At 42.9% G+C, this 25,949-nt stretch overlaps 2 protein-coding genes across 2 annotated transcripts in view; one reads left to right on the top strand and one right to left on the bottom strand.

Annotated features, from left to right (window-relative positions):
- T265_09036 (hypothetical protein) overlaps positions 1-25,949 on the bottom strand; it is a gene marked incomplete at both ends in the record, with an annotated part of 127,507 nt that overhangs the window by 54,114 nt on the left and 47,444 nt on the right. The window contains 4 exons of the mRNA XM_009175000.1: positions 1,242-1,586; positions 6,384-6,434; positions 12,570-12,654; positions 21,291-21,354. Of these exons, the coding sequence (XP_009173264.1) occupies positions 1,242-1,586; positions 6,384-6,434; positions 12,570-12,654; positions 21,291-21,354 (545 nt within the window). The remainder of the gene's footprint in view (positions 1-1,241; positions 1,587-6,383; positions 6,435-12,569; positions 12,655-21,290; positions 21,355-25,949) is intronic.
- Positions 1-25,949, top strand: part of T265_14735 (hypothetical protein) — a gene marked incomplete at both ends in the record, with an annotated part of 115,853 nt that overhangs the window by 48,904 nt on the left and 41,000 nt on the right. Inside the window, 11 exons of the mRNA XM_009175006.1 lie at positions 1,572-1,876; positions 3,021-3,221; positions 5,100-5,531; positions 7,775-7,888; positions 9,452-9,557; positions 11,734-12,050; positions 15,339-15,487; positions 17,270-17,372; positions 19,608-19,817; positions 22,606-22,771; positions 25,747-25,868. Of these exons, the coding sequence (XP_009173270.1) occupies positions 1,572-1,876; positions 3,021-3,221; positions 5,100-5,531; positions 7,775-7,888; positions 9,452-9,557; positions 11,734-12,050; positions 15,339-15,487; positions 17,270-17,372; positions 19,608-19,817; positions 22,606-22,771; positions 25,747-25,868 (2,225 nt within the window). The remainder of the gene's footprint in view (positions 1-1,571; positions 1,877-3,020; positions 3,222-5,099; positions 5,532-7,774; positions 7,889-9,451; positions 9,558-11,733; positions 12,051-15,338; positions 15,488-17,269; positions 17,373-19,607; positions 19,818-22,605; positions 22,772-25,746; positions 25,869-25,949) is intronic.

Raw genomic sequence — 25,949 nt, 5'->3', positions numbered from 1 at the left:
GCTTTTGCACCCTGGCGCCTATTAACGATAAACGAAATAACACCTCGATAAATTCACGAGATCTTTTCTACTTAGAAGCTTTTACCATTCGTACTCTGTGCCAAATTGGCAAGCAGGCAACGTTCACTGACTACTTATACTCTCGAGAGAGTTATCGCGGGTGATTCCTCGGGCAAGAAGCATAGACATTGTGATCCCTGGGGGTAATGTGCATGCCCAAGTGGGTCTTCTGAGCCCCTTGGAATCATATTTGGGCGGTTGATTTGGTGTCGATGTTTATCGCACAAACAACGGACAGCGACTTCTCCATTTTCATGCTGATCATGAACTGTTTCTGGCCAGTACGTCTGCATCCCGTAACTGGCGGCCACCCACTGCAAACCAACCGAGAACCCAGTTGGGTCATCAGCCACCGGTGGAGAGTTACAGTTTCAAATTGCCGTTTCTTCCGGGGCACACATCTTAATTCTGATCACGCATTTGTGCGTGCACGCCTGACAGTTCGTTCTTCTCCAGGCCCTCGCAAGTCAGCATGTAGCAAGCCAATCCATTATCGAAAAACTACCGTAGCTCAACAATGTCGACCAGAGGTGGTTCAACAACTCTCTACAGTAGACCAATACTGTAAGCACGTGGATGAGGCACGACAAAATGTGAAAGGAGCTATGCTAACGACGTTCATGCTACCCGTCCGACGTCCTCGATACTACCAAATGGCCACTAGATATCATCGAGATTGCTGGTCCTAATTGCTGCCAGACAATTCATATCAGCAGGCAAAGAGTGCAACGACGCACGCAAATCCTTCAAATTCCAAGTAACAAAGAGCCTGAAGAAACACAGAGTTTTGGTGGACAATGAAAGCTCGGGAGATACAGAAGGCTTTTGATACAGGAGACATCCGTGTCCTATATCAATTGATGCAATCGACTGGCCCTATAAAAGTAACGGTCAGTGGAACGAAAAGTGAATAAAGGTCTCTTTAATTCACTCGCAAAAAGGTCGACTGGAAAGACCGGCAGAACACTTCAAGGAACAGTTCAGCTGGCCTCCTGAAACATAGCTTGTGGAGATAGTGCATACAGACGAATGGAATCCAAACCTTGATTAGCTGCTGGAAGAAGAAATAAAGTACGAAATGTACGTAGTGAAGCGTGATAAGGCGCTAATCTGCATCCAGCCCTGTTCAAAGACGGCGAAGAGCCCCTGAAGCCCCGTCTGACAAAGTTGTTTAGTGTTACATGGATCAAAGAGAAGGTGCCTGCAGAATGAGTTATGTTGACCATTATGCCCATCTTCAAAAAGGGTACGCGAACGCTGTGTGAAAACCATCGTGGCGTCAGCCTGTTAGCTGTGACACCGAAGGTGCTCCTGGCCTTATCCTTCGAAGGTTGACCGGACACAGCGATAGACAGATCCGTAAAAGCCAATTTGGGTTCCGTCCTGCGAGAGGATGCATCGATCATATCCTCACCCTCCGACAGATTCCTGAACAGCGATACTGCTTCCAGTGACCAACAGTGTTTGTGTTCCTTGATCTGAAAGCTGCCTTTGATTTTCTGGCCCGTCAGGCACGATGGCAGTGTCTGTGGAGCAAAGATATCCTCATAAATCTTTGGCCCCCCTTCAGACGCTGTATGCCAACTCCCGCAGCCGTGTGAAGGTCTACGGGAAGCTCTCTTCTGAGTTCACCACATCAAGTTGTGTCACACAGGGCTATCCTCTACTACCTTTCCTCTTCAACTTCGTCACTGATACGATCATGGAAGACTCACTGCCAGCCTCTACTGCCTGTGGGGTCGAGGTCCTCCCGGGGCGTTGGCTCGAAGGTATCGAGTGCTCAGGCGATATTGCTCTTCTTGGATCTGACCCAACGGTAATGCAAAAAAATATTAAATAATCTATATAATTTCGCCTCACGGTCTGGCATGTGCTTCACCTCAGCAAACTTCAAAGTGCTACTCCAAGATTATGTGGGCTCGAACCCTAGCCCCATGCTTGAAGATGAACCGATTGAGGTGGTAGACAAATTTGTCTGCCTAGGCACCTCTATCAGTCCTGATGGTATCACGAAAGATGATATTTTCGTCCAGATTTGGAAGGCCAAAGCAGCTTTCATTAACCTGTACCACCTGTGGCGTTGGTTCAATATCTGTCAACGGTCAAGTTCAAGATACCGCGGTGTGCCCTATATTATTATACGGGTCGAAAAGCTGGCCGTTGCGCGCCAGGGATGTTTTTAGACATCGATATCTTTGGAGTATTGCCCGAGTCTGATGGAAACACTGTATCAGTAGTGCTGAAGTGCATTAAACGGGGCTTCGGAAGAAATAACTTGCCTACAATAGGTGAACCAACCGCACTCCATAGGTTGCTCTGGCTTGGTTGAGTGCTCCGTGTGCCAGTAGGCCAACTTCCTCCAACATTCCCTTTTACATGACAACGAGGTTGTAAGCGAGCCAGGGGAGGTCAAACAGTGACTTGGCAAAAAAGTATGAAAGTCACCTCCAGCAAACCCAGTTGCATTGGTCATTGCCGTTTCTCTGGATGGGGACTCCAATTAAGGACACATCAATGGTTGAAGACGTTGCTACACATGACCCAGTCACGTCCTCAATAGTGCTCGTGCGTCCAAGCTATTACCTTCAAAGCAAAGCTACCATCCAAATCTCCCCAGTTAAAAGTCCGCTGACAACAGCGTATCTAAGCGGTAACCATGACAGCTGCTGCCTCCAATGCGCAGCCATTTACTCCACCTCTCTAAAGCATCGGTGAACGAAACTGCAGAGGTAGGAACCACCGTACAAAAAGTTAGTGGTTCCGAAAACTAATGATGATGGCTACTTACCAATAAAGTTACCATTGGTACTTGTGGATTTTGGGTACTAAGCATGGTGCTTGGTTTCAATTTTTCAAAAGCGCAAGTTCCATATATCTCCTATGTTCTTATCTCGAATTGTGAACAACCGGTGACTGTTTTATCCGTTGACAACGCTTGCTTCTCGTTAACTATTTTTCAGCTGGAAGACGCAGCAGTTTTTACAGCAGTATTGTACAAGAACGCACAGTTGTGTTCAGCAATCCAGAGGAAACATATTCGTCATTTTACCCGCTGTATCCAACTACATGGACCTCGTTTTGTATGGCTACAGCTACTGTCGGTCATTCTTAATGTCCACGAACAACCTCAGTCGTCACTTCAAGATATGGTTATTTCTGAGGTAAGCTGAATGGGGACCATCATAATCCGCATCTCGGGATAAAGCTGTTTTGTAAGGCATGTTGCCCTTTATTCTCAGTTGCAAATTTTAACGTAGATACTACCTTAAACACAAGTTTGAGCACCTTGAGATCCGTTCACGCTACTTGGATTTGCCGAAAAGTAATTTAACGCATGTGCATACTCACATTTATGGTTGACTTTCTTCATTGATATTCACATGGGCCTGAACACAGAAGTGCTCATCATATTGGAATGAACAACTGATAGACACAAATGACCCCCTCTGGGTGGAGATAACAGGTTTATTCAACGTCTAACTATGCATACGCACTGTCACTGAGAGTTTGGTTCAGAAGAAAAGATGAACTGACTCTATTCAACGTTGAGTTGGCTTTTTTCACTTCCACACTTTCATGAACCTATAGACGAATGTCACAGCCTGTTCCTAACGACTGCGCAAGAAGCTTCTTGATAAAATACTCACGGCAAAATAATACGTCATTGTATGCTGAGGCACAGCGTAGAATTGCATGGCATGGTAATGCATAGTGTAATATGGTACCTTATAGTGGGTGTATAAGTAAAGCAGTCCACCAATCCGCTCACTGAGAATGACTGCACTTGACTCGACGAAGTAACTAAAATGCCTCGGTTTCACATACTCATAACCATGACGAGTCTCCCAAAGCGACTGCCACACTTGTGAACCCTGATACTTTGTTTTAAATTATTGCTACTGGTGATGCTTACTGATCTGGTGAAAGAATGCATTTGAAAGTTGCGGAAGCTTGCAAAAACGAAAAGATGAGTGTTTTTATGGCTTCCGTTCTCTTGCTCTGTTTATATTCTAAGGGTCGCTGCTTCAGCATGAGTTACACAGATTGTGCCGTTTCTTCGTGCGCAGCGTGCGTTAAGACATTCTCAACATAACTTCCGAGCATCGTCGACAGGCTATATTCAAGGCGGTTATGTTATGTTCTCTCATGCCTCTTTCCTCCCTGAGTGAATAGTCCTTGCTTTATTCGTCGCATTTACTGGTGATGATCAGGTTCACATTTTAAACCTGGTGAATGAAAACCTGGCTTAAGCATTTTTGGTGCCATCGGTACAGCCTGAACTGAGGTCTATTTACTTAGCGCTTTTTACCACTTCGTAATCTTCTATCGCAAAGAGCGCTGTTCCAATGTTCAGTTCGGATTGCCGATATCCAGGAGCACTCAAACGATGAATAATGAAGAGCAGTGAGATAATTCTCTGTACATTGAATGCAGTCGTCTCTCAGGATAAGGAACACCTGACCACTGTGGCTGCAAACATTGAGAACTATAACCGCGATCCGTTGGTGCCCTCCATACAAGTTCTGACAGATGATTAACGGATCAGGGACCTCGGATATTAACCAGGGGTCAACAATGCGCACCTTTACATCTAGTTCTCTTTTTTCATAGAGATATGTAGTTTGCTGAAATGGAAACTTTGTTAGAAATAAAGCGCCGTTTTTTTGCGTCATGTAAGGTACTGCCTGGGGAAAAATCTATTTTGATGAAGACGGGTAGTGAAAGGTGAGTGGACAGACTTTCAGGAACACGGTAGAGGGCGGATGTGTAGGCCGTCGGCGCGCTTAAGTGTGTTACTTTTCGAATGGTATAAATACTGTAAAAAAGCGAATGCAATCTTAATAAATTGTTCTCTTAAGATGAACTCACTCATGATGGGTCAGCACCGGTCCATTTCTAAATGAACGAGGAATGTTACTCTCATCTGCGATTTTCGACTGTCCAAGTTAGTAGCTAAAAAGCTTTGACGTCTGTCCAATGATCGTAATAAGGGGATTTTCTATTGAATAATTGCGCTCTGTTAACGTTCCAATTTACAGCTGCTTTCAACAGGCGACGAACCACTGATGCCTCTGCGCGACCCTGATATCATCATTGACTTTCTGACTGAAAAAGGAAACGAAGTCATCATACCTGAAACCGACCTACATAAAACGGCATTTAATGAGTCACTCACTACCTCCGAAAAAATTGCCTCACACCTAGAATTGATCCATATTTTGAGCTCAGCAGCGTCCGGCAGGAACTCCTTTGTCCAGCTGAAGTGTCAAACATGGTTTCGACTAAATGATGTTGTACGATTGCTGATTCACCCTGTGTTACGAATATCTCAGTACGCTGTGCTACGTCATACCTACCTGACCTATCTGCAGAACGTGTTTTTTAATACGGAAATGGGTACTAAACAAGCATGGGCGCCGAGCAGCTCCGTTTGGTTGCTGTGGGCGGATTATGTCAACGAGTTTGACCAAGTAGGTCTACAGAGCGTTTCACTTTCCTTTATGTTATGTTGCCTGCAAGGCTGTGTTTACCATCCGGAGCAACTCTAAAACACATTTATTTACAGTATGCTTGTACACATGTAGTGGTTCTCCCTAGCCAGTAACGCGAATAACTCACAAACGCATTACTAGTGCTGGGCAGGGAGCACACTTTTTACCAAGGAAGGAAAACTTACGAACAGTCAGTCCATTCATCCGATGTGAACGCATTACTGAATGCTTCAGGTGCCAAGCGACGTCACACCCATTTATTCAGAAACCACCATTGTAAAATAAAGTACCCCGTGACCTTCGGGTTGTGTCCATCTGATAACGATAATATGTAACCGGTATTAAAACATTTGCAGTGTATTTCGTGAATGCATAGAGATCAGCTAGCTGTATCCTCGCTATGCTATGCTGGATCCCTTTCTTATATGAGACACTGTAACTTCAAACTTTAAACACTTTAAAAATGTGATACACTTATAAATTGAGATGCGCTTTGTAGTCATTTTTGAGATGTTCTCATGACTCAAACTATTCTTCACTATACTCTTCAATCCAAGAGTCTTCATAAACATATTTTAGGACCATAATTTCGACAGTTCACATGTTGGAAAACACCCACCCTACAAACGTAATAAGTGTACTAGCCCTAACACTATGGTCGATCTAAAGTCATATGTCTTTCTGTAACAAATGTACGTTGTCATAAAATGTATGCATGTTCTCTCATAGCATGGATTGCGTGGAAAAGTTTTAGCAGATTTAAACAGACCTATGAGTTCCATTGAGCTTTCCGGAATTGTGTTTTTACTCCAAATCTCAAACTAAACTCACTATGCTATTCTCTCTCGAAACGGGGCCACCCTGAGTAACTACGCCTTTAACCTATGGTGGTGAAGGGGAAGGAAATGTGCGGTTTGTGCTGGCTTGAAAAACAATCCCCAAAATTAGTAACAGCCGTCAAAAGTGAGTCCACGTAGTAAGCCACTCAATTTCACCTCACAACTTCTGTCTCCAGAAATGAGGTTAGCACAGATGTTACCAAATATCGCTTATTCCAATTACAAGCCCCGGTTGTTGCTTGAACGGAATGTATTTCACTTAACGTAGACCAAATGAGTTGATTAAGATGACACATTTCAGAGTCTGGACAACATCCTACACCAGAGTTTGAGTTTGGTTTGCTAGTTTAACCGAGTTTGGAGCAGATCGGTAACATCCTGAAGTCTAGTTAATAGATTATACGGATCATAATCCATGCGCTTGGTGCAATCCGTCCTCTTATTACTCAGGTGGACGTATGGCGGGAAATAGTGGTTGTCAACATTTTTCCTTTTGTGGAGCTCTATTTTGGGCAACCTTATTTCCCACCAAGTCGTGTTTTCAGTAGGCTGCGGAAAATTAAGGTAAAGCTAAGGCACTCTCTTCGGAAGTGGATATGACGCTAAGCACACTGTTAGAATATTTAAATAGAAATACTCATTAAGTTTAGGACAGCTCACAGACTAGTCCATAAGCGACTAATTTAAAAGGCGTCAATTCATCTCTTATATTTTCGATGACTAAGTTCTGGGCCCAAGCCACCAAGTAGTCATTATGTACTTTTCAAGGGTTACTGCAACTACCTTCCAAGACAGTGGGACAAATTGATTATTCGAATTTCTTTTCCGGTCACCCGGTGTAAAACCAACATCGGAAAACTCAGAAGCGCCGTGTCCCCGGAGGTGGCAGAAGGTCACGACTGAAGTTACTATATTTTATTTGCACCTTGAGCACCTGGCATACATAGGGTTGATTGTGTTGAGTGATTTTTCGTTTTTATCAAATGGGAGACGCATTTCCATCGAATGGCATCTCAAAGAAAGGAAGACTGAGCTAAGGTACGAAACCATCATGATACATGTCAGTCCAGGATACAAAATGCTTGCTGACATCTGAGCAGATGACCGTCGACAGAATATTACGGATACGACCGAAACTAATCACAATGGTGTCTATTTTTAGCTTTTCGCTGAGAATTTCTCCCGATTCGTGGGATTTACCATGAAGACTTTTATGCTTAAGGCCTCCAGTCCATCCAGCCAATAGAGACACGGACCACATCCTCTTTTCCACCCAGCGATAAAACTTATTTTATGCTATTGCCGGTTTTTGTACACAACTATTCGTTACTGCCACGAGGCCGTAAGTTATTCATGCCTGAGGGATTTGCTTTTACTCTCCAGACCGAATGGCAGACGGAGCTTCTACCGGACGAAATCAAATTCCGTACAAAACTTCTTTCCTGTCTCACCATCTTTTTCCGTGCTGCACCAGTTCAGTGCGCTGCGTCCTTTAAGGTAGGTAGATTTCCCATATAATTATACGGAGTTTTGGTCCTCTGTCTCATGAGGATTATATTCATGTGCTAGCAAAATTTCAGTAGATCAAACGGCGCTAGACAATCATGTGTCAGGGATCCTTTAAAAAACTTAGTTCAAATTTCGCTTTAGCATGACTGAGAATCCCTGATGAGTAAGCAAGACATTCCTGGCAGTGCGAACCTTTGAAAATTCATAAGATCTGTGTTGTGAACAGATAAATGGCAATTGGCAAGCGATGAAAGTAGGCATTGGTTTACAACGTGGTTTCACTTCTATTCCAAAATAGGATAATGCCATGAGAACGATCCCAGAGAATGGTGTTATGCATTCAACTTCCAAAAACCAGTGGTTGCTCTCATTCAGTTTACTAAATCAGTTTTGATTACAGCCCTTCTTATGTATAATCTAAAGTAGGTTTCTTTCACCATATCCATCACATTTGTGGACCCATATAATAACCAATGATATACTGTGGAGGACGTGAGCAGCTACCTGAATTTATAAACGTAATAGACTATGGTGGAAAGTAATACTGCGTCCCTTTTTTGTGGGCCGAATTCGATGAGAAAGAAATTTGTATATCTAGAGTCCAGGTAAACCATTCGCGGTCACATTTAAACTGGAATTTTCCTGTTAGACGAAGTAGCGACGACGCTGTTATGCATACTATTTAATCCTTGACAGTGATCAATACTGAGTAGTGCTCGATAAGTGGTCGGAAAGAGTTGGAGAAAAAACCGGGCACTTCAAATCGATTTCCCGTCTTGATGTGAATGAACGGATTGAGCTGAAAATCCTTATATCTGCTCGATTTGGGCGTTCTAAATGATGACCCGGAATAAGCCTGCCACATCAAACAGCACAAAGCACATGCGGTCAGGAGAGATGATTTCGCGTGCTTTTTGCGCTGAGGGGGGCATGTGCTACCTGGAAATTGTGCCATCTAGAGGGCTTGCTCTATGTATTTGACTATTCCCAATACGTCATGCTAGGCTCTTCAGTTAGAGCAGGTGGGGCAACACCTCTTTGGTTCCGCATCGCCAGCAATAACTGGCCTATATTACGGAAACCTGTTTCCTACCAACATTTTATGGTGCAGCAGTTGTACACAAAATTTCAGTTGCTAGGTCGGCGTTGCTTGAAAGGCTAAGCTCGTACATGGATCTCAGAATTCGGACAAACAGTTACAAGATGGTGTCAATATTTGTTTTTTCATATAACAAAGTTTTGGTGTTTAGCAAAAGGTGTCTGTGTTTATCACATATCCTACGTCTTGTGGTTTATACACCAACCATTTGTCGCACTGTCAAATCTGCCTCCACGAAATCCGTTCGAAACATACCAATTAAGCTCACTTATCATATAAGTACACCTTTACCAATGGAAAATTTCATCATGCCTTTCACTGATCCGGGCATTTATTCAGACGGCTGCGGAAAACGGACCGCACCTTTTTACCAACAATTAGAGTTAACTGCAAGCTAGGCTGAGTGGCAACCAACAGATGGTCAAAACTGACTTCAAAAATTTGAATTTCAGGTCCATCACTCATTGATTGAACGTTTACTTAACACCCTCGCAAAACTGTCGGAAACTTCTATTCGATCAAGTGTTGCTATTTGTGTACACAGCATTTTACACCTGGGTAAGTTCAGTCACGCTCAACGTGTTTGTCATGGCAACTAAACCGAAGTATTCCGAACACTGGAACTTTTGTCCCTGATAAAATAGCCAAATGAAAAAACTGTGACTCATTTTGAAACATGCCTTAGGGCCTGAGTCATGTTCTTCAAACTGTATATTCCGTCACGGATATGCCAATCAAATGCAACGTCTATTGCGCTACGTCACCTTATGACCACTATTGCTGTTATCCGTTTTACTGACCTTCTTGCGTGGTTGCCCATCAACATTTTCTTTCACACACCTCCAGTTGATTTCGCAAGTGTGATCATGTGGTGGGTGGGTTTTAAACTTTTGGATGAAAGTAAGGGCAGCAAATTTGGTAATAAATGGCTTCCTATACAAGGGAACAAGAAGTGAGGTAAAATTAACAGTCTAACTTTAGGCAGCCGGATAATGAACTACTACAGACTGACTGGTTTGAAATGCAGACCAGCCAAGCTCAAAGTTGACAAGTAGACTGGCTCATAAAGGCCTAATGCCTGGCCTTGGAAGCACACTATTCACACAAGACGTTCATTTGGAGATGCTCGGCTTTCTGTCATTTAACAGAATCTTTGCAAGGATTTGGTTTGCGCTATAGCGAAGATTGATTCTTCGGTACTGGCTCGTCTTCTATCGGCTTTCCTTTGATTGTGGGATAGTCGAACTCTTACGGTCTGTACATTATCAGTTTGTGGAACCTTGGCGAAAGGCTTCAGCGTTCAATAATAATTCATCCAGTTATTGACCTTTGAGGTTCAGGCTTTGCGAGTGGAATATGTGGTCTTGGCTTCGAATGAAATTGGAACAGCCTGGAGATGCGGTCTGCGCCATTTTCTGATAGGTCATTAAATGATGTCGGGAAACGTGCCTTGCAAGTAGTTCGTATGCTTTAATGGGCTTTTGGGTAATCCTGCTGTCGTGGATGTACACAAGGCCCAGCATGAATGACTGAAAGATTTATTTCGCTGATCTGAAGCTTTTATTATTATGCCTTTGGTCTGCATAGGATTTAACCTTTTGGATCCTTTAACCCACATTTTATCCCTCAGTTAGCCAGTGTAGTTCATAGTTTAATCATTCAGTTGCAAACATTCTCACTAGTACTTGACGGAGGCTGGAGAGTTTTGATAAAGGCTTTGTTTCTACTACCCAATGAATGCGTAAATACCATCATACAGATAGCCTTGTAATATATGGCTTCAGTTACAGCCGTTGTAGCACGATTCCTGGATATCGTTCATTGCTATGACGTAGGTGATGCCGGTGTAATAGGTAAATAATGCTGCCATGGATTTCCTGACGTCGGAAATAGCAAGTCCAAGAGGATTTCAGACAAAGTATGCAACCAGCGTAAAGTAAGTCACAGTTTACCTGAAAAGAATGGGTGCTTATTGATGCAACCTTATACTCTTCTTGAGGTCCAGTTTAACGAAAATCACCCGTATAATGTGAAGCGTGAACAACCTAACTCAAGCTTCGCCACATAATCTTTCCAGCAGTGTTACCTTTGAATTACCAAGGAAACTTCTTCCACAACGAAAGCCATTCGGTGATGCCTCACAGTACTACCATTTTCCCTCGATAGGTTGAACCGGACTAACAATATCTTGCAAAACATTATTAATGAAAGCAACTCCAATCCTAGCTTATCTGATTTTATGGCCAGTTCCTCGTGAAGAAGGATGAACGGGCTCATAAATCAAAATCCGTAACATCCTTAGAACGTCGTGTCCGTCGTTTTATCTTATATTGCTTCATCCACGTTTGTCGTTCATGCAAAGGTCAGCATCTTATGAAATAATCCTCCACGTCTCTGTTTGTAACACTTTGTGTTTCGTTTGGCCAACAATGACATCCTGAAACTTGGTGCTCATGTGCACTGATGGTCACCTGAATATGGATAAAACACTCGTGAAAAACCGGAAGGTTAATATTACTTAGCGATCGCGTCACAAGTGTGAGAAAAATTGCCGACCTTTTATCAAAGATCGGTCCAGCGAATAAATAACCTCTGTTTTCTGTTACTAACAAACTGTCTCATCTGATAAACGCTCTCAGAGTGCGCGTGCTTATCTTGCATCAACACAGTTTATTCTATCCATTTTTTTCAAGCGGATTTTAATTTTCCTGTCTTTACATCCATCAAACTCTAGCCAAGAAAAACAACCTTCATTTGACTCATGAAAACAACCTGGAAAAGACGTGCCAGGTGGAATCCGACAAATCACCAATAAGGCAGTTCGACAGGTTCTGCACACCGTTCCAAGGTCAAAGTGTCGATAAAAATGCTACGTCAAATGACAGCCATGAGATATTTCAGCAGACGGGTTTAAATAAGCCTCCGTTATTTGAGGAGTCTGTAGTCACTTGCACAGTGAGACCGCCTACGCAGCAGGCCGTACCACGAGAGCCGTCTGAAGACTTGGGAAACACCATACTACCCGCTGATGTGATCGACATACATTTAAAGGTGAGTACCATTGGTTTCCCGTTAGTTTATCTAAAATTGTGAAGGAGTCCTTTCCACGTGTGACTGAAGTGTGGACGTTTTCAACCAGAAAATACAACTGAATCCATAATCACCGGTTTCTCCTTGGTGTTTTTGTCCACTCGATAAATGTCATTGTTTTTAACATTATACAGGTGGATAAAGGGGAATTGGAGAGGAAATGTGAAAACCCATTGTGGATCATGGCACTGCATAGGTTAAATATTTTCAATATGAAGCCGCTTGGTTTAAGTTACTCGTGAGATAGCCAGCTGCTTATATGCCGCACAGAATAACCCACATTTTCACCATATTCTTAATCCCGACGGACAAAATCGACTAACTTTGATAATCCTATCACGAAAAAAGTGGAAGGTTACAAAACGCTACTTGTAGGAAGTGGAGTTGTATGAACATTCAACCGGTGCCATAGACAGTTATTTTGGTGCCAACCTTCGGCCAGCTGACCCACCATAGCATCCGGACGCATGCGGAACTCACTTTGTGCTGATGAATGTCGTCATGTTCACAGGACATGTTTGGCCAGACAGATGATTCATCAGGAGCAAAATGCATACCGCCCAGTCTGAAATGGTAGTCTCGACAAACAGGTCACGGGTGGGAACGACAAGGTGGGTCCCAATGTTTGACCGCAGGCTGTAATTCAATGCTGACATCATTCGAATAGTGTTGAAAAAACACTTCATGGCTTTTCGTTCTGAATTTCTTGCGGAGTGGATACAAATATATAAATAAATACAAACATGGTCCTTATGCATCACGGTCTGCAGGCGGTGCCGCAATTTGAATGACTGCAACCGATTCTGGTCCAAAAAGTCCATCAACTTCCTGGAAATTGCCATGTGGGATGTACCAACTAAATGCATTTTTGCACAAAATTCCATGCACTTGCGAAATACTGCTATCTTGTTTGGCTAGCTTTAAACATGGTTGGGCACTCTTGTCTGAGATCGAATTCTCCGAACTTCAGCTAGTTATGGGGTGATTCTTGTGCTGCAAAACAGCGGATTCAAAAAGTGAAGAAAGCCCAGTGGCGTCAAGATTTTGGCAATGCGTATCTGCAGCCAGCAGGTAGCCGTTTTCGCATATTGCATATTTTGGCAACCGAAACCGGAAACACTAATGAAACAATTTAGACCGCGATCGATGGTCTGCAGTCAATCCCGTCCATTCTAGCGTCTGGGACTTGCAGCGCCAGAGTAGTGATTTTGGACGTCACCCCGGGGCAAACGAGCCTTGCTTGTCGTGCCCTAAGTTCGGGCTGTCGCGAAAACCATACGCATAGAGTGGTTTTGACAAAAGTGCCTCTGTGCGGTTCGGGGCGTACTTAGCTAGTACGCCATCTCAAGTTAACTGATCTGAAAATGCTGAATATGGAGCAAGTTCTGTGACCAAGTTCCACGTAAATGTTATTCGGGTCCAATTCGTATGGTGTCATATTTATAGAAATCAGAACTGTCACGACAGTTTGTGCAAAAAGCAGAGTTATGGATTTATTACCAATATTCGGTGTGAAATTTTATGACTTCCCAATCGGAGAGTACGTTTCATCACTATCGTTTATGTTTTGTGACAGCTGTAAACCAAACAACAAGGTGCCGATAGAGAAAATAGAAATACTGGACAGAATTGCTCTGAGGTATCCTTAATATCAGAGACAAATATGTGATGGTTTTCAATATACATGGATCTCAAATGTAAGGTCTATCGACCACCATGATAACCCTACCACCACTGCGTGGATCGAACTTTTTCATGGGACTCTGGTGATTGTGACAGGTGCATGAGTCTCACAGAGAATAAGATGACCGGCTGTTATCACATGAAGGCGGGCTAAATAATTCATCGTGTGTCCATCTCTCATAGTCTGGCCCGTATTCACCGCCTGACTGTTGTGTGAATCTACTACGGACAATTTAGAGACGTCTAACAACGGACAGGAAGTTGTCAGATTTTCTATATTTCCGACTATCAAGCAGTGGCAAATCAAGCATTTATCATGCAACTCCGCAAAAATGAAGCAAAGATTCGTGATGCTGTGGCATAGCATTTTACATATGAACTGATTCCAACACAGACTGCGTCATAGGTTGCTGAATAGTGGGCCTTCTGCAGTGCACTCTAGGGGCTGTTCAAATTCCATATCTAACGATGTCTAGCACCTAGTGGTCGAATGTTTTGCGACCAAAAACGGCCAGTCAGCCGTATGTGGCAAATTTGGGATTTGTTCCAGCTTAACTGCAACAGATTAGTCAAAACCAAAGGGCATCTGATAGCATTTAGGTCCTCTCGCTCGGCATGGAAGCTAGACACAGAAAGGGTGTTTTGTTTGTGTTGCTACTGATGCACCACTATAGTTTCGACATTCATGAACTTATTTCGTATGACGCGAGATCCAGTAAGTTTCCAATGTGTACGCAATTATATGCAGAAATTAAATTGTCGTAAGTCATTTACTAAGCGCTTCAAATAGTTTAAAACTAACATCCCATGGTTATAAGCTCGTTCGGACAAGCTTGTTTGATAGACCACTTAGTGCAGTGAACCCATCCATTTCTGCCTTGGCTCACCGACCATTTTTTTTCAATGTTCAATTTTCTGCAGGGTAGCCTAACCTCCTTACGACGTAAAACTTTAATCTGACCTTCTTTATTTCAGCTGACCCAGTTCCTTGAATGTTATGGAACCCACTTCCCCATTCTCGACAGTCAAGTGCGTGACTTGCAAAGTTAACAACATAGACTGACACGGTTCCTGTGGAAGGCTGACGACTGATTTGTCATTCGGTTATTGTCGGAAGTGTCATGTCTAGCCAGTAAGGAGAACCTGAAATATAATGTGAAAAATACACAGGAGCGTTGAACTAATTCACCCAGTTGGTCATCACGCACTTAAGTTTGAGCTCCATCTAGAGAATGGGTTCTGAGCCAATATGCCGGGGAGGTGCCCGCTTATCGTCAACGTGCGAGTGAGATTTGGGTGTTCAAATGCTGACGACCTGCCAGTTCACTTCAAGTCTCCTGAGTTAGAAGATGAGCTACGCGATGTACCTTGTATGTCTTGGTCTATTCCATCACCCACTGTTTGTTTACGAGTACAAATCAGTTCTGATGTTTTAGTGGGTAACTGACCGCAACGCTTCTAATAATTTAAATGGTGGGTTCTCGTGTAGTATTATTTTATTCTGTTCACGTCTGCAACACAGGTACTGCTTCCCTACCCCGACTTGCAATCTGCTTCACTTTTCAGCTTATTTTTCGAGCCATTGAAGTCCAGTTACGAACCACGATCAAACAAGAATACCGACAGCTTGCGTATGAATTATGTACATCTCAGTCTTCGATGTTATCAGAGAACGGGTTTCGGAAGGGTCTCACTCTGGATACTTTTATGTCTTCGTGAGTTACTCCAATAAGGTTATGCAATTTATTGCTAATAATTCATTCGGAAAAGCTTTTCAACATGAAATATTGAGATGCCGGTGCTTTCAGTTCAGCCAAAATAAAGTTGAGGCTTATGCAGGAGTAAAAATAAATGAGAACCAAAAGGTACAGGGAAATAGTTAGTATAAAGGAGGAAACAAGCCTTTGGAGAAGACATCAGCAGATAACATATGCACCCAAAAATTTCACAATGGATCAGCTCTTAACGGCTGTCCGATTAAAACCTGCCCCGAATCTCGAGAGCCTACTAGACTCTGCAGTAGACTTGAACGTCCTCTTCAGCGCTGAGACTAGGCGTCTGTTGGCCCTAAGGGTTGCATTCTCCTTTCTTGCTTTATAAAGAAAGTTTTATAAATACCATGTTGCTGTTCAGAGATATCATCTTTTGTCCGCCGCGTCATTTAAGGTGACATACCGTGGCTCATCTGGGAACAAATTTTGAAAAATATTGTGCCCCAGCTTCAAGGTGATGAACCCGGAGAAACCGACCAAGTAGGTTTTCTGTGAACAGGGCATTCAACAGACTCATTGACCCCAGGTGTAATCAGCAAGTCCAACTACGGTAGGGCGTCATCAACTTCTTGTTAGTAGGCTGTTGAGAGGCTTAAAGAAACCCCATGACCTGTGCCTTGCCCGTAAAAATGACCAGAGTGCATTCAGCATCGTGCTTATAGTGGGTTGGCTCGAAATAAGACGATTTACGGACAAGTTTATAGAAAGACAACGTGAATAGTCGGGGCAAATATCTTCACAGTATACAGTTTTGACGCATTGGTCATTGGTACTAACGGATAATTCCGGACAAAAGTATGCAAGGATCATTTATGTAAACATAATCAGTTTGGGATCAGAACGTTTTAGTAAAGATGACGAAGAGGTACTATGCCTGTTTGGATTTGTTTACTTGAAAGTATCAGATACATCATGAAAAGTAAACCATGGAAAGCAAATTGAATTCCTAGTGAAGGTACTGCTTGAGTTCTGTCACCGAAGTATTGTGCACAAAGTAGGCGTTGACTAGGTTGATGAATCTCCATTCTCCATTCGATTCTCCGTAGATATCTTATGCTTTCTCTAACGATGTCCCAAAGTTTGCCGAGAACCACACTGTTTTACAGTATTTGTATAAACGCTCATTTGCAAACAAATTTGATTTTGCGAGACTCATCTGGAACCCAGCTGATTCTCTCGTCTGTGATGTTTCCAGGTAGTTTTGTTTTATATAGGCTGTTCGTTGATAACTTAAGTATTGTTTGTTGAAAAGGTAAAGGATATGCCATCTTGAGTTCATAATTGGGGGCAATCAATCCCTTGGACTTTCCTGAATTTCTTGCACTGTTCTCATCATGGATTGACTCATTCTGTTTCCGAGTTATGTGCTCTAAGTGAACACTTCTGACTTCTTCCAGAACATACACCCGAAAAGAGATAGGGTCTTTACTGTAGTACATCATACTTGTGTGATGTTGGTATTCGTTCTACTGACCAGCTACATCAGGAGGACAATAGGAATAAGTGGACATTACATCCACTTACCTTCACCGGTGCTAGCCGCAATGTTATATGTCGCAATAGAAATAACATGCAATTAGGGACTGAGTTTGCTCAGTAACATTTTTTACAAGCGAAAATAACGCATGAAGTACAGCGCTAAATGATTTCTGCTAAGTTGCAGGACAGATTGAAACTTGAAAATCCTAACAATCGCTAACTGAGTCACATGTCACTTCTTTGCAGGCTCATCCGGCATGCACATCGGCTGATTGATGAAGGCGGCAATGGAAGATTTTCGAAAATTTTGGATACACTAAAGTCCATGGTCGCAGTTTCCCAGCAGCAAGTAAATTTGTTATCCGCTAGACTGACGCTCCTTTTTGTTGAATGAGCATTGTCGTTGTAGATATAGTTTCCTCCACCAATAATAAAACAGCATGAACACCACCACAACTACACACATGAATAACCGGCCGTTTATGTACAAAGTGACGCTAAGTTCAACTAGTATTATGCGTGGATAAAATACGGAAATTTTCCAGGATGATCTTACTGAGTGGTCAGAATACACAGACTCGTACCAGGCTTGAGAAAGCTGTCTGGATTTGTTAGTATGATACCGAGTATGTACCCCGTGTATTGCAGCTTTGCATCATTCCACATTTCAGAAAAAGTACCCAAAACGCTCCCACTTCCCTTTGCATGTGGTTTGCGAAAGTAATTATTCGTTAGTGTCACTTCACGCTACAATTACATGAGCTCAACAATTCACTTGAGCATATAGACGAAGATATCAAGCAAAAACAATGTGGGGTAACGCTATCAGACGGTTATCATCAGGGTGACTGTGCCGACCTTGACGCTAACGTCCAAACATTTTATCGCCAGTTAATGCACCGAGGCGAAACAGTATGTAACCACAGGTTTGCCAGAATGTGTTCAGATCTGTAGCTAGGTTATTTTTGAACTTTTAAACGAGTGATGGAAAGATTTGTCTCAAGCCTCAAAGCTACGCTTATCCAATGGTACAAAAATCTCAACCTTAACATCTACATGAATTCGTCACATTTGGGTATACGACGAAATTTCGCACATTTACTTCTGATCAGTTTCGGAGATCACGTGTTTCACTGTACTGACTGGGTGCTTTGCACTTCACCCTACATCTTGATAGCACGACCTCTTTGAAAACACTCAGAACTGGTCGTTGGCTTGTTCGCTGAGCTGGGCAATTTGGTTGCAAACGTTTCATCACCAATCGAGGTGATATCATCAGTGCGTAGTTGTGCGTAGCGGTGGGTTAGTGGTTGTGCGTTCAGTAGTGTTACGTGTGTGTTGATATACGTGCTGGTAGCCGAGGATGACCTTTGACCGCGATTAGTTATTCCGTCGGGCGGTTCCATTGGTTGTTCTTTTTATCCCGTGTCCTCATTCGCCGATGCTCACGTGACTTTTGAACTTGACATCCCTCGCCGTCGTAGTCTAGTCGACGTTGGAGTGACCTTTGTCCTTCCGAGTTCCGGTTGTGACCTCATTGATTTGACTCCGAGGAGTTCCTTGTTTCTTCGTTTGTGAATCCATTATTCGGTTCTCCTTGAGTGTTTCGGTTGCGATGTTGATCTCTCGCGCGTAGAGGTGCGTAATTTGGATCCAGTTCAATGAACCGGTTTATTGAACCTGTCGTAGAGTACCATGCTTCCAGAAATTCTCTTCCATGTCGCGTGTCTCCGTATGCCAAAATTTTCGCGTTTTCCATGTGTTTTCCAGAACTGCAAATCACTCATATTTGTGGCAGAATATACTCGAATTTAGTCTTAGGCTTATCGGCTCTGGCTGCTGGGTACGTAAGTTCGGTTCAACATCCAGTTTCAAACTCTTTGAACGTCTTCGACTTGGTTTCTGTTCTGAGTAATTGTACAGAAGTTGTTCGAGAAAATATATAAAGATACGCACTCTACATTGATAACCATACTTCATGGCAAACGTTCGCAAACGATTTCTGGTGATGCAAAAGCTGAAGTATTCTACAACTCATGAGAATTTTCCATTAGGAGGCTAACTTAGATACAAACAGTCCAGTCATACTGACAATTACTGAAAAATTTGTCACTTTCAAACAGTTAAACGGATAGAAGTATGGACGAAATTTCACCATCACAGGAGGTGAAATGACTCCCGAAATTTGAGCTCTGGAAGCACTGGAACGAGTGCTAAAACCTAGAAGTATACTGCTCACAAGGTCGCTGGAAACTTTTCAACAGTAAACTCGTTAGTAGTCTCCTTAAAAAAATCTACTGAAATATCTCGAATGTCGTACCAAGTGTAACATGCGGCGGCTTGTGTGCAGCACATTCAGTCGGAGAATATCATAAGCGAGAGATCCAGCTTGATTCATTTGCGTACCAAGTGTAACATGCGGCGGCTTGTGTGCAGCACATTCAGTCGGAGAATATCATAAGCGAGAGATCCAGCGTGGATTCATTTGAGTTCCCACTCTGAAGCCAAACTGGTTTGCCAATGAATATACTTTGCTGAGTACTATAATCTTTTCCTCCAAATATCTATCATTGTCCATGTGAAGGTCGAGTCTTTGCTCTTAACCGGGGGGGATTGTTGCGCCCATGGCCCCAACGAACCTTGCATGGTGTTACGCCAAGCTTCAGGCACACACCGCGGATTATGCGAGTTAATCATCAGATGTGTCACAGAAAGTTTGAATAACGAAGCGGTCTACATCAAAGCTCTGGAAATCGCCAACAGTTTACTGGCGGAAGGAAAGCGTTCACTGCAGGTTAGTTTTGAATCTCTTCTCAAAACGCATCCGCTAATTCTGGTTGAAATATGGTAGTCATATACAAGTTCCGTGTCTTCGCTCCCCTCTATGCGTATGTAATTAACCCATCAACGTACCTAACTTTTATACAAACAATGGAAATTCGTTTTATCCTATGGGTGGTTTCGGGATTTGTAGGACCATAGTCCACATCACCCTTTCGAGCAGTTTTCCCCCTATTCTAGTGTAATTATTCCGGTAAGCCAACACTAAAGCGGGAAACCATTGGGCTCGCGTTTCACTCTTGTTAAACCGGAGTTTGAACTCCGAACATCTGATATACTAGGCAACCGTGTTACCACCACCCCACCGCCGCATGCTGGACGCACCCGACCAATCGCATTTGAACAGCGATCATTTGATCCGCCTATCAGGACTTTCCAGTCAGGTAGCATCGTGGAAGCCTGAAACCCACCGGGCAATTTTGATTTCCAAATTTGGTTTCGAAATTTGTAGAATCCAAGTCTTGACAGTTACTTGGTCACAGACGTCGGGAATACCAGACGTGTTATTCAAGCCTGAACATGTTTGGCTGCTTGGACTTGATAATTCAGGTATGTCCTGCATGCGGTGGCGAAGTACCGGTAATAGGCTTGTCCCCGTGATCAAGGATATGCACTGCACATTAGCTCTAGTAGGAGCAAAAGTCGAGTCTAGTGCCTTCCCCCGCTTGATTTGGACAAAGCAAAACGGTTGTGCCAGTGCAGCAGGACGGTTTTTCTAAAGATAACGATGTGAACATCAGCAGTTTATGCGTGAACTAATACGCATTGAAGCGAAGCGAGGCACTTTGCAACAAAGTAACTATCGAGTTCAGAACCTTTCAACGTAAGAGCGTCTTATACAGCAAGTTAGGGATATTGGATATTAGGTGTGCGTATTTAAACACTTCACATCATGTCTACTCATTACGCATTCTCTTGTCCATCAGTTCTCCTAAAGTAAAATTTATTAAGTGTCCGACTTACACTACTCACCGAAACATACAAGCTCCGTTACAAATGCTCCACTCAATTATCGTCCACTTGGCACTACAGAGAACTCAGCTTACACTAATGCGTTTACTGTTTACGGTATTTCTGTGTGGTGACTGAAAATCATTGATTCCGCATTAATCCACATTAACACTGAAACATACTGTTAAAAGCAACGGAAAACTGTGTTTTTGTGATCTCTGGCAAAATTTTTCATAAATCTAGTTATACCTAAGGAGTTGGAAAGCACTGAACTAAGGTGGATTAGTGCAAAACCCAATCAAATCCAACAAATGTGGTCTTTCACACACCCAGAAATCAGGGTTCAGGGAACAACTGGATTTTTTGCCGTTAAAACTATATGCATTAATTGGTAGCTTTTGAGCATCAGTAACAATTACGTAACTTCGTTCAGACAACCCCCCAGATATTTAGATTAGCTACCCAGGAAACATACGTAGCTTCATCATCTTGCGGCTTGTTTTGGGAAGTCGTCTTGTTAAGCATGAGACCTTTTCTGCCTAAGAAAATATGGTAAGACGGAGGGAGACTCAAGCATAGGTGGATGGAAAATGTCGGACTTTTAATACTGTTTAGCTGCCTTGAAGTAATTTTTACATGGAGGCACGAACTACCATGACAAGCAGTTCTTCTGGACAGAAGAAATAGCTTTGTATTCCCGACTCGGACGTAAAAGTGATGATCTGTGTAAAAAAGAACTCAGTTGGGGAATTAATTTGAGAGGTTCTTCACAACATCTGCTCTCAAGGCTGATGAAAATTGGTAACGTCCGAGAGCTGAACTCTGTAGGGTATGTTGTGGCCAGACGCTTGTCTGTCACTAAATTATTCCGTATCTTGACACCAACGTCTCCCTGTTACTTTTGGAGTAACAGTACAACTTCCGCATCGCGAGGAAATTTCCCGAATGGTTGCACCACTGATGTGGGGACGTACTTTCAAACTGTTACTGCTAGTTTGTTGGGTACATCAGAGAGCAGCCTTCTCCGCAGAGGTTTACACCACAGATGTTTTTGATAGTTGGACTAAGAAGACCAACCTGGTAACCATTGATCTGTTTATTAGGCTCTAGCGCCTTGTATTTTCGCCATATCAGTCAACCTATTACTTGCTGCTGACATGGAAACATGTCGCCTCCGGGAATTACTACTGTCCTTTGTAGTGGCCTAAAGATTTTGTCGTCTGCTATTAAACAGCAGCTCTTTGAATGTGAGATCAACTTACCTTCTACGTTACAGCGATTTCTTCAATGGTGTTTTTGATTGCACATGCTGTGTGCCATCCGTTTAAGCGTCATGATAGTGTGCGAATCTTTTTCAGCTTAACTTTCAAGTTTGACTTGGTTGTATTGTACCCGCGCTTTTTAGACGGTAAGCATCACAGACCACTTCTGAAACTAAGTTCTGATATGTAGTATCGTGGTCTTCCACCCTTTATTTATACTTTATTCCTTGAAATACTTCAGTTTACGGCAAGAAGACAGAACCAATACACTGATGTACATGTTCTTCACGCGGGTCTTGTTCATCAAACTGATAGGTTATTAGAATATACCGACGAAAAACGGCAAGCTTCTGAACGTGTCTGTAATAGGAGACCAGACATCCATCGCGACTGGTTTTACATGTGTTACATCTGGACAAAACGGTTCATAGAACAGAAATAGGAAAATTCTTGAGGGTGTAGATCAATGGGTGCCATGTACTTTTCTCATCGGTACACCCTAATTGTTTTATTCCCATTCCTTGGAAGGATCAGTTTTTCGTCTGTCTCAACGAAGATCGATCAGGGGCAAACTTTTTCCACGCCATATTTCGGTGTTTGCATGCCATACAAACACAACTCAATGTGTGCAGTGGATCCACAGATTTGAGAAAAAACGAAAATGAGTGCGTGGACTATTCGAGTCTGCCATTTGGTACGTGCGAACATTCTGGACAAAGTATTCATTCAGGTCCTTTTTTCGAAATATTTATTACTGTTTAATCTGAACACAAAACAATGCAAACTTTGAACTTGCCAACAGAAGAACCAAACGGTGGTTGCCTTCAGACGACCGGCACCTGTTTACCTACATTTAGTCCAATGTTAGATCACCAATCGATCCAATGTGGTGAAGTCGTCCAAACATAACCATTTTCCGTGCAAATCTGGAGTGATACTTGGAGCAACCACAATTACTGACCCATTGCCAAGATCCGGAGACTCATACAAAAGATAGCTCCACATAGTACCTAGTGTTTTCTGTTCCCAGCCCTCACAACGCTCATTTTATGAGTTTTCAATACGAAGCTCTAGACTCATGACTCCTGCAAATCTATAAGTCACCGAAACAAATAAGGCAATTTTAAAGATTATCTACCAAACTGGGCATGGGCGCCATACGTGATACGTCCTACTCGCAACACCCAAAGGAGGAAAGTATTGTTTTTTTATTATTATTGACTAACAACTTTAATTCTGTCAGTACCAGCAGTGCACAAAAATTAGATTGAAAACTGCATCAGGTGTGTCAACGAGGTATGTAATACCGAGCCAATGATTTTTTGCTATTCTCAGCTTTACCAAGTGGTGACATGGTTATATCTGACTAAATTACTCACTATTAGGAGAGGTTATCAGGGCGGATTCTCGCGTATTGGCAGTCCAATACAGGTTATGCCAAGTTGTCCCTCTAAATGAACGGTATTCAAGGCTCATCATGGACAGGACGACAACAATTGCTGACACATTTGTTGAGAGCTACTTACGAACCATTGCTTCTGGCTGCTCTCTTCATGCTATGGATGCAGTGGTCAGTCTCTTTCAAGCGGCTTCCTGCGCACGAGAACATTTAGGGCCAGAATGCACACATGCGACGGACTTCACCACTCATGAATGGGACCGCTTTCTCCCAGTTAGTTTCAAGTTTACCCCAGAAATTTAAGATAATCAGGTGTGTGCTTCCTGTGGTGCAATAATTGGTGGTATGTTCTATTTGCGGCATAACAATGGACCAGAGAATGGTCAAGAGCTGGTCGCATCATGAATATGTTGGATTCGTGTTTTATCTCACTACTGGTGTCTCTCGGATCATATTCATTCGAATGTAGGCCTAATGGCCTACTGAAAAGAGGTTAGAATGACAAACTATCTTACAATTAGGTAATCAAACGCTGTTACATCGCCCGTCCATTCAAAATAACCCGGTGACGCCGAGGTAAGTGGTTTGCATAAGTTTCCCTCAAACTTTTCGAAACCTCCCTGTCGCCACAATGATGCTCGGAATGCCGCCATCGCCTCAAAGGACAAGTAAATTTGGGTTGAGCACAATTTTGAACACCTGGAGCTGTAGGCTGTCTCTGACATCATGCAGTCGAGTAGAAAATGAACGACACTGTGCTCGAATCTCCATGTGTATCATGATTTATGGGCAATATCAACCCAGGATATTCTTCCAGCGAAATCATCCCTCTCTGGGAGAAGTTTGCCGTAAAGTAAATACCCCGATCCCCTACGGAACCGCGATGCAATTAAGATGGAGTCGTAACATTCATACCACAATTGTCGGGCTAAGCAAACACATCAGCAATCGTTCAGCGCACCAAGATTATTATTTTTTCTGAACAACTAATAATAAACTTTTTTCAGGTTGCACTCTCAATTGCAAATTTCGTGGATCCGCATGTTTGTTTCTAGCTTTCTTCTTTCTGGTGCATCGTTTTGGGTGTGTTCAATATGAGACCTATCACCACAAGGACCTATCATAAAGACATAATGTGACCTTAATTTTTGCCGCCCTCCAGCATAATTTCGCATTCCCAGAGGTAACTAGCTGTACAAAAAATGAAATAAAGTCTGTGGTGCTAAGTTAGTGAAGTTCTTTTGCCATATCCTCGGTATCTGTGAGATGACCACTTATGTCGTCGCTTCATTCCAGCCTGGAGGCAAAACACCGGGCGTTTAGTAAGTGATCCATTAAAACAAACTTATTCCCGTGCAGCGCGCCAGTCACTTGGGCTTTCCCAAGACTGATCTATCACTTTAACTACGGCTCCTATTAGAGTTAAAGTTGTGAAGCGAAAACCATGGTCAAATATAAGCCCTGGTTTGCACATGTTTCCGCACACCAAACAGGGGCAAAAATACCTGGTGAACGGGGGTTATGAAGCTTTTTGTGGAATGATCGTTCAAAGATGCCAGTTTTGGCATCTAGCACTTTTCGTGTCAAAAACACTCCGCATTAATTGTCCCCCTGTGATGGTACTGGTGGCAGTATTCCAAATGGATGAAAGTTAACGTTATGTGCTAGCCCAAAAGAGTAGCCTTCAAGACTGACCCAAATATCAGAGCACTGGAATGACTGGTTTGTTGTTAGATTGAAAGTGTGACTCAGCGACCACAGTAATTTGAAATCTTGTGCGGGCAACTTGGATAAATTTGAATGTAGCTCGTACACACTTTCGGTACTAACGTATGCAAATTAAGCTGTTGCATTTGAGTTTGGGTGCAGTCTTGCGAAAGAAAACAGCAGTTTCACCGCTGAGAAAGCCAGAACCATAATGAAGTATTTTTATCATGCTATTTCCACCATGAACGGCGATCTGTTGACCACCTACCACACGACTCGAAATGTGTGGCCTATCAATGTCTGTGACCATGGTCCATTACCATATTTCGTCTAGCATTTATTTCCCATGCTACTAACGCTAATGTTAGCAATGCGGGCAGCGATGCTGAGAAATAGATAATAACCTAGTTTATTTTCATCTGTGAACCAAGACAGGGACTTGTGACATCAAACCCGAAACAAGCTTTGTTCGTATCGTGAAGTCCAATCGAATTTTAGTTTTGTCACCGACTTTTGTATCAGAACCTTTATTTCATCCCGTTTTCTTTGTTTCTTCTCCTAAGCCAAAAGAACCCAGTCGGATGGGGACTGGTCGGCCCCACCGCTGAAAGATATTTCTCGGTCATTGCATCCACTCCTACTCTTTATATCCCATCTTTGCTCATCTCACCATTCCGGATTTCAGGTGAGTAGACTTCACGCCAAACTCCCCCACAAGCTGCATGCACTCGGTCTTCGTTATCATTACCACTTCATGCCGGGCCGG

Source organism: Opisthorchis viverrini (assembly GCF_000715545.1).
Source record: "Opisthorchis viverrini unplaced genomic scaffold opera_v5_251, whole genome shotgun sequence".
Lineage (NCBI taxonomy): Eukaryota > Metazoa > Platyhelminthes > Trematoda > Opisthorchiida > Opisthorchiidae > Opisthorchis > Opisthorchis viverrini.
This window is presented reverse-complemented; position numbering and strand designations above follow the sequence as displayed.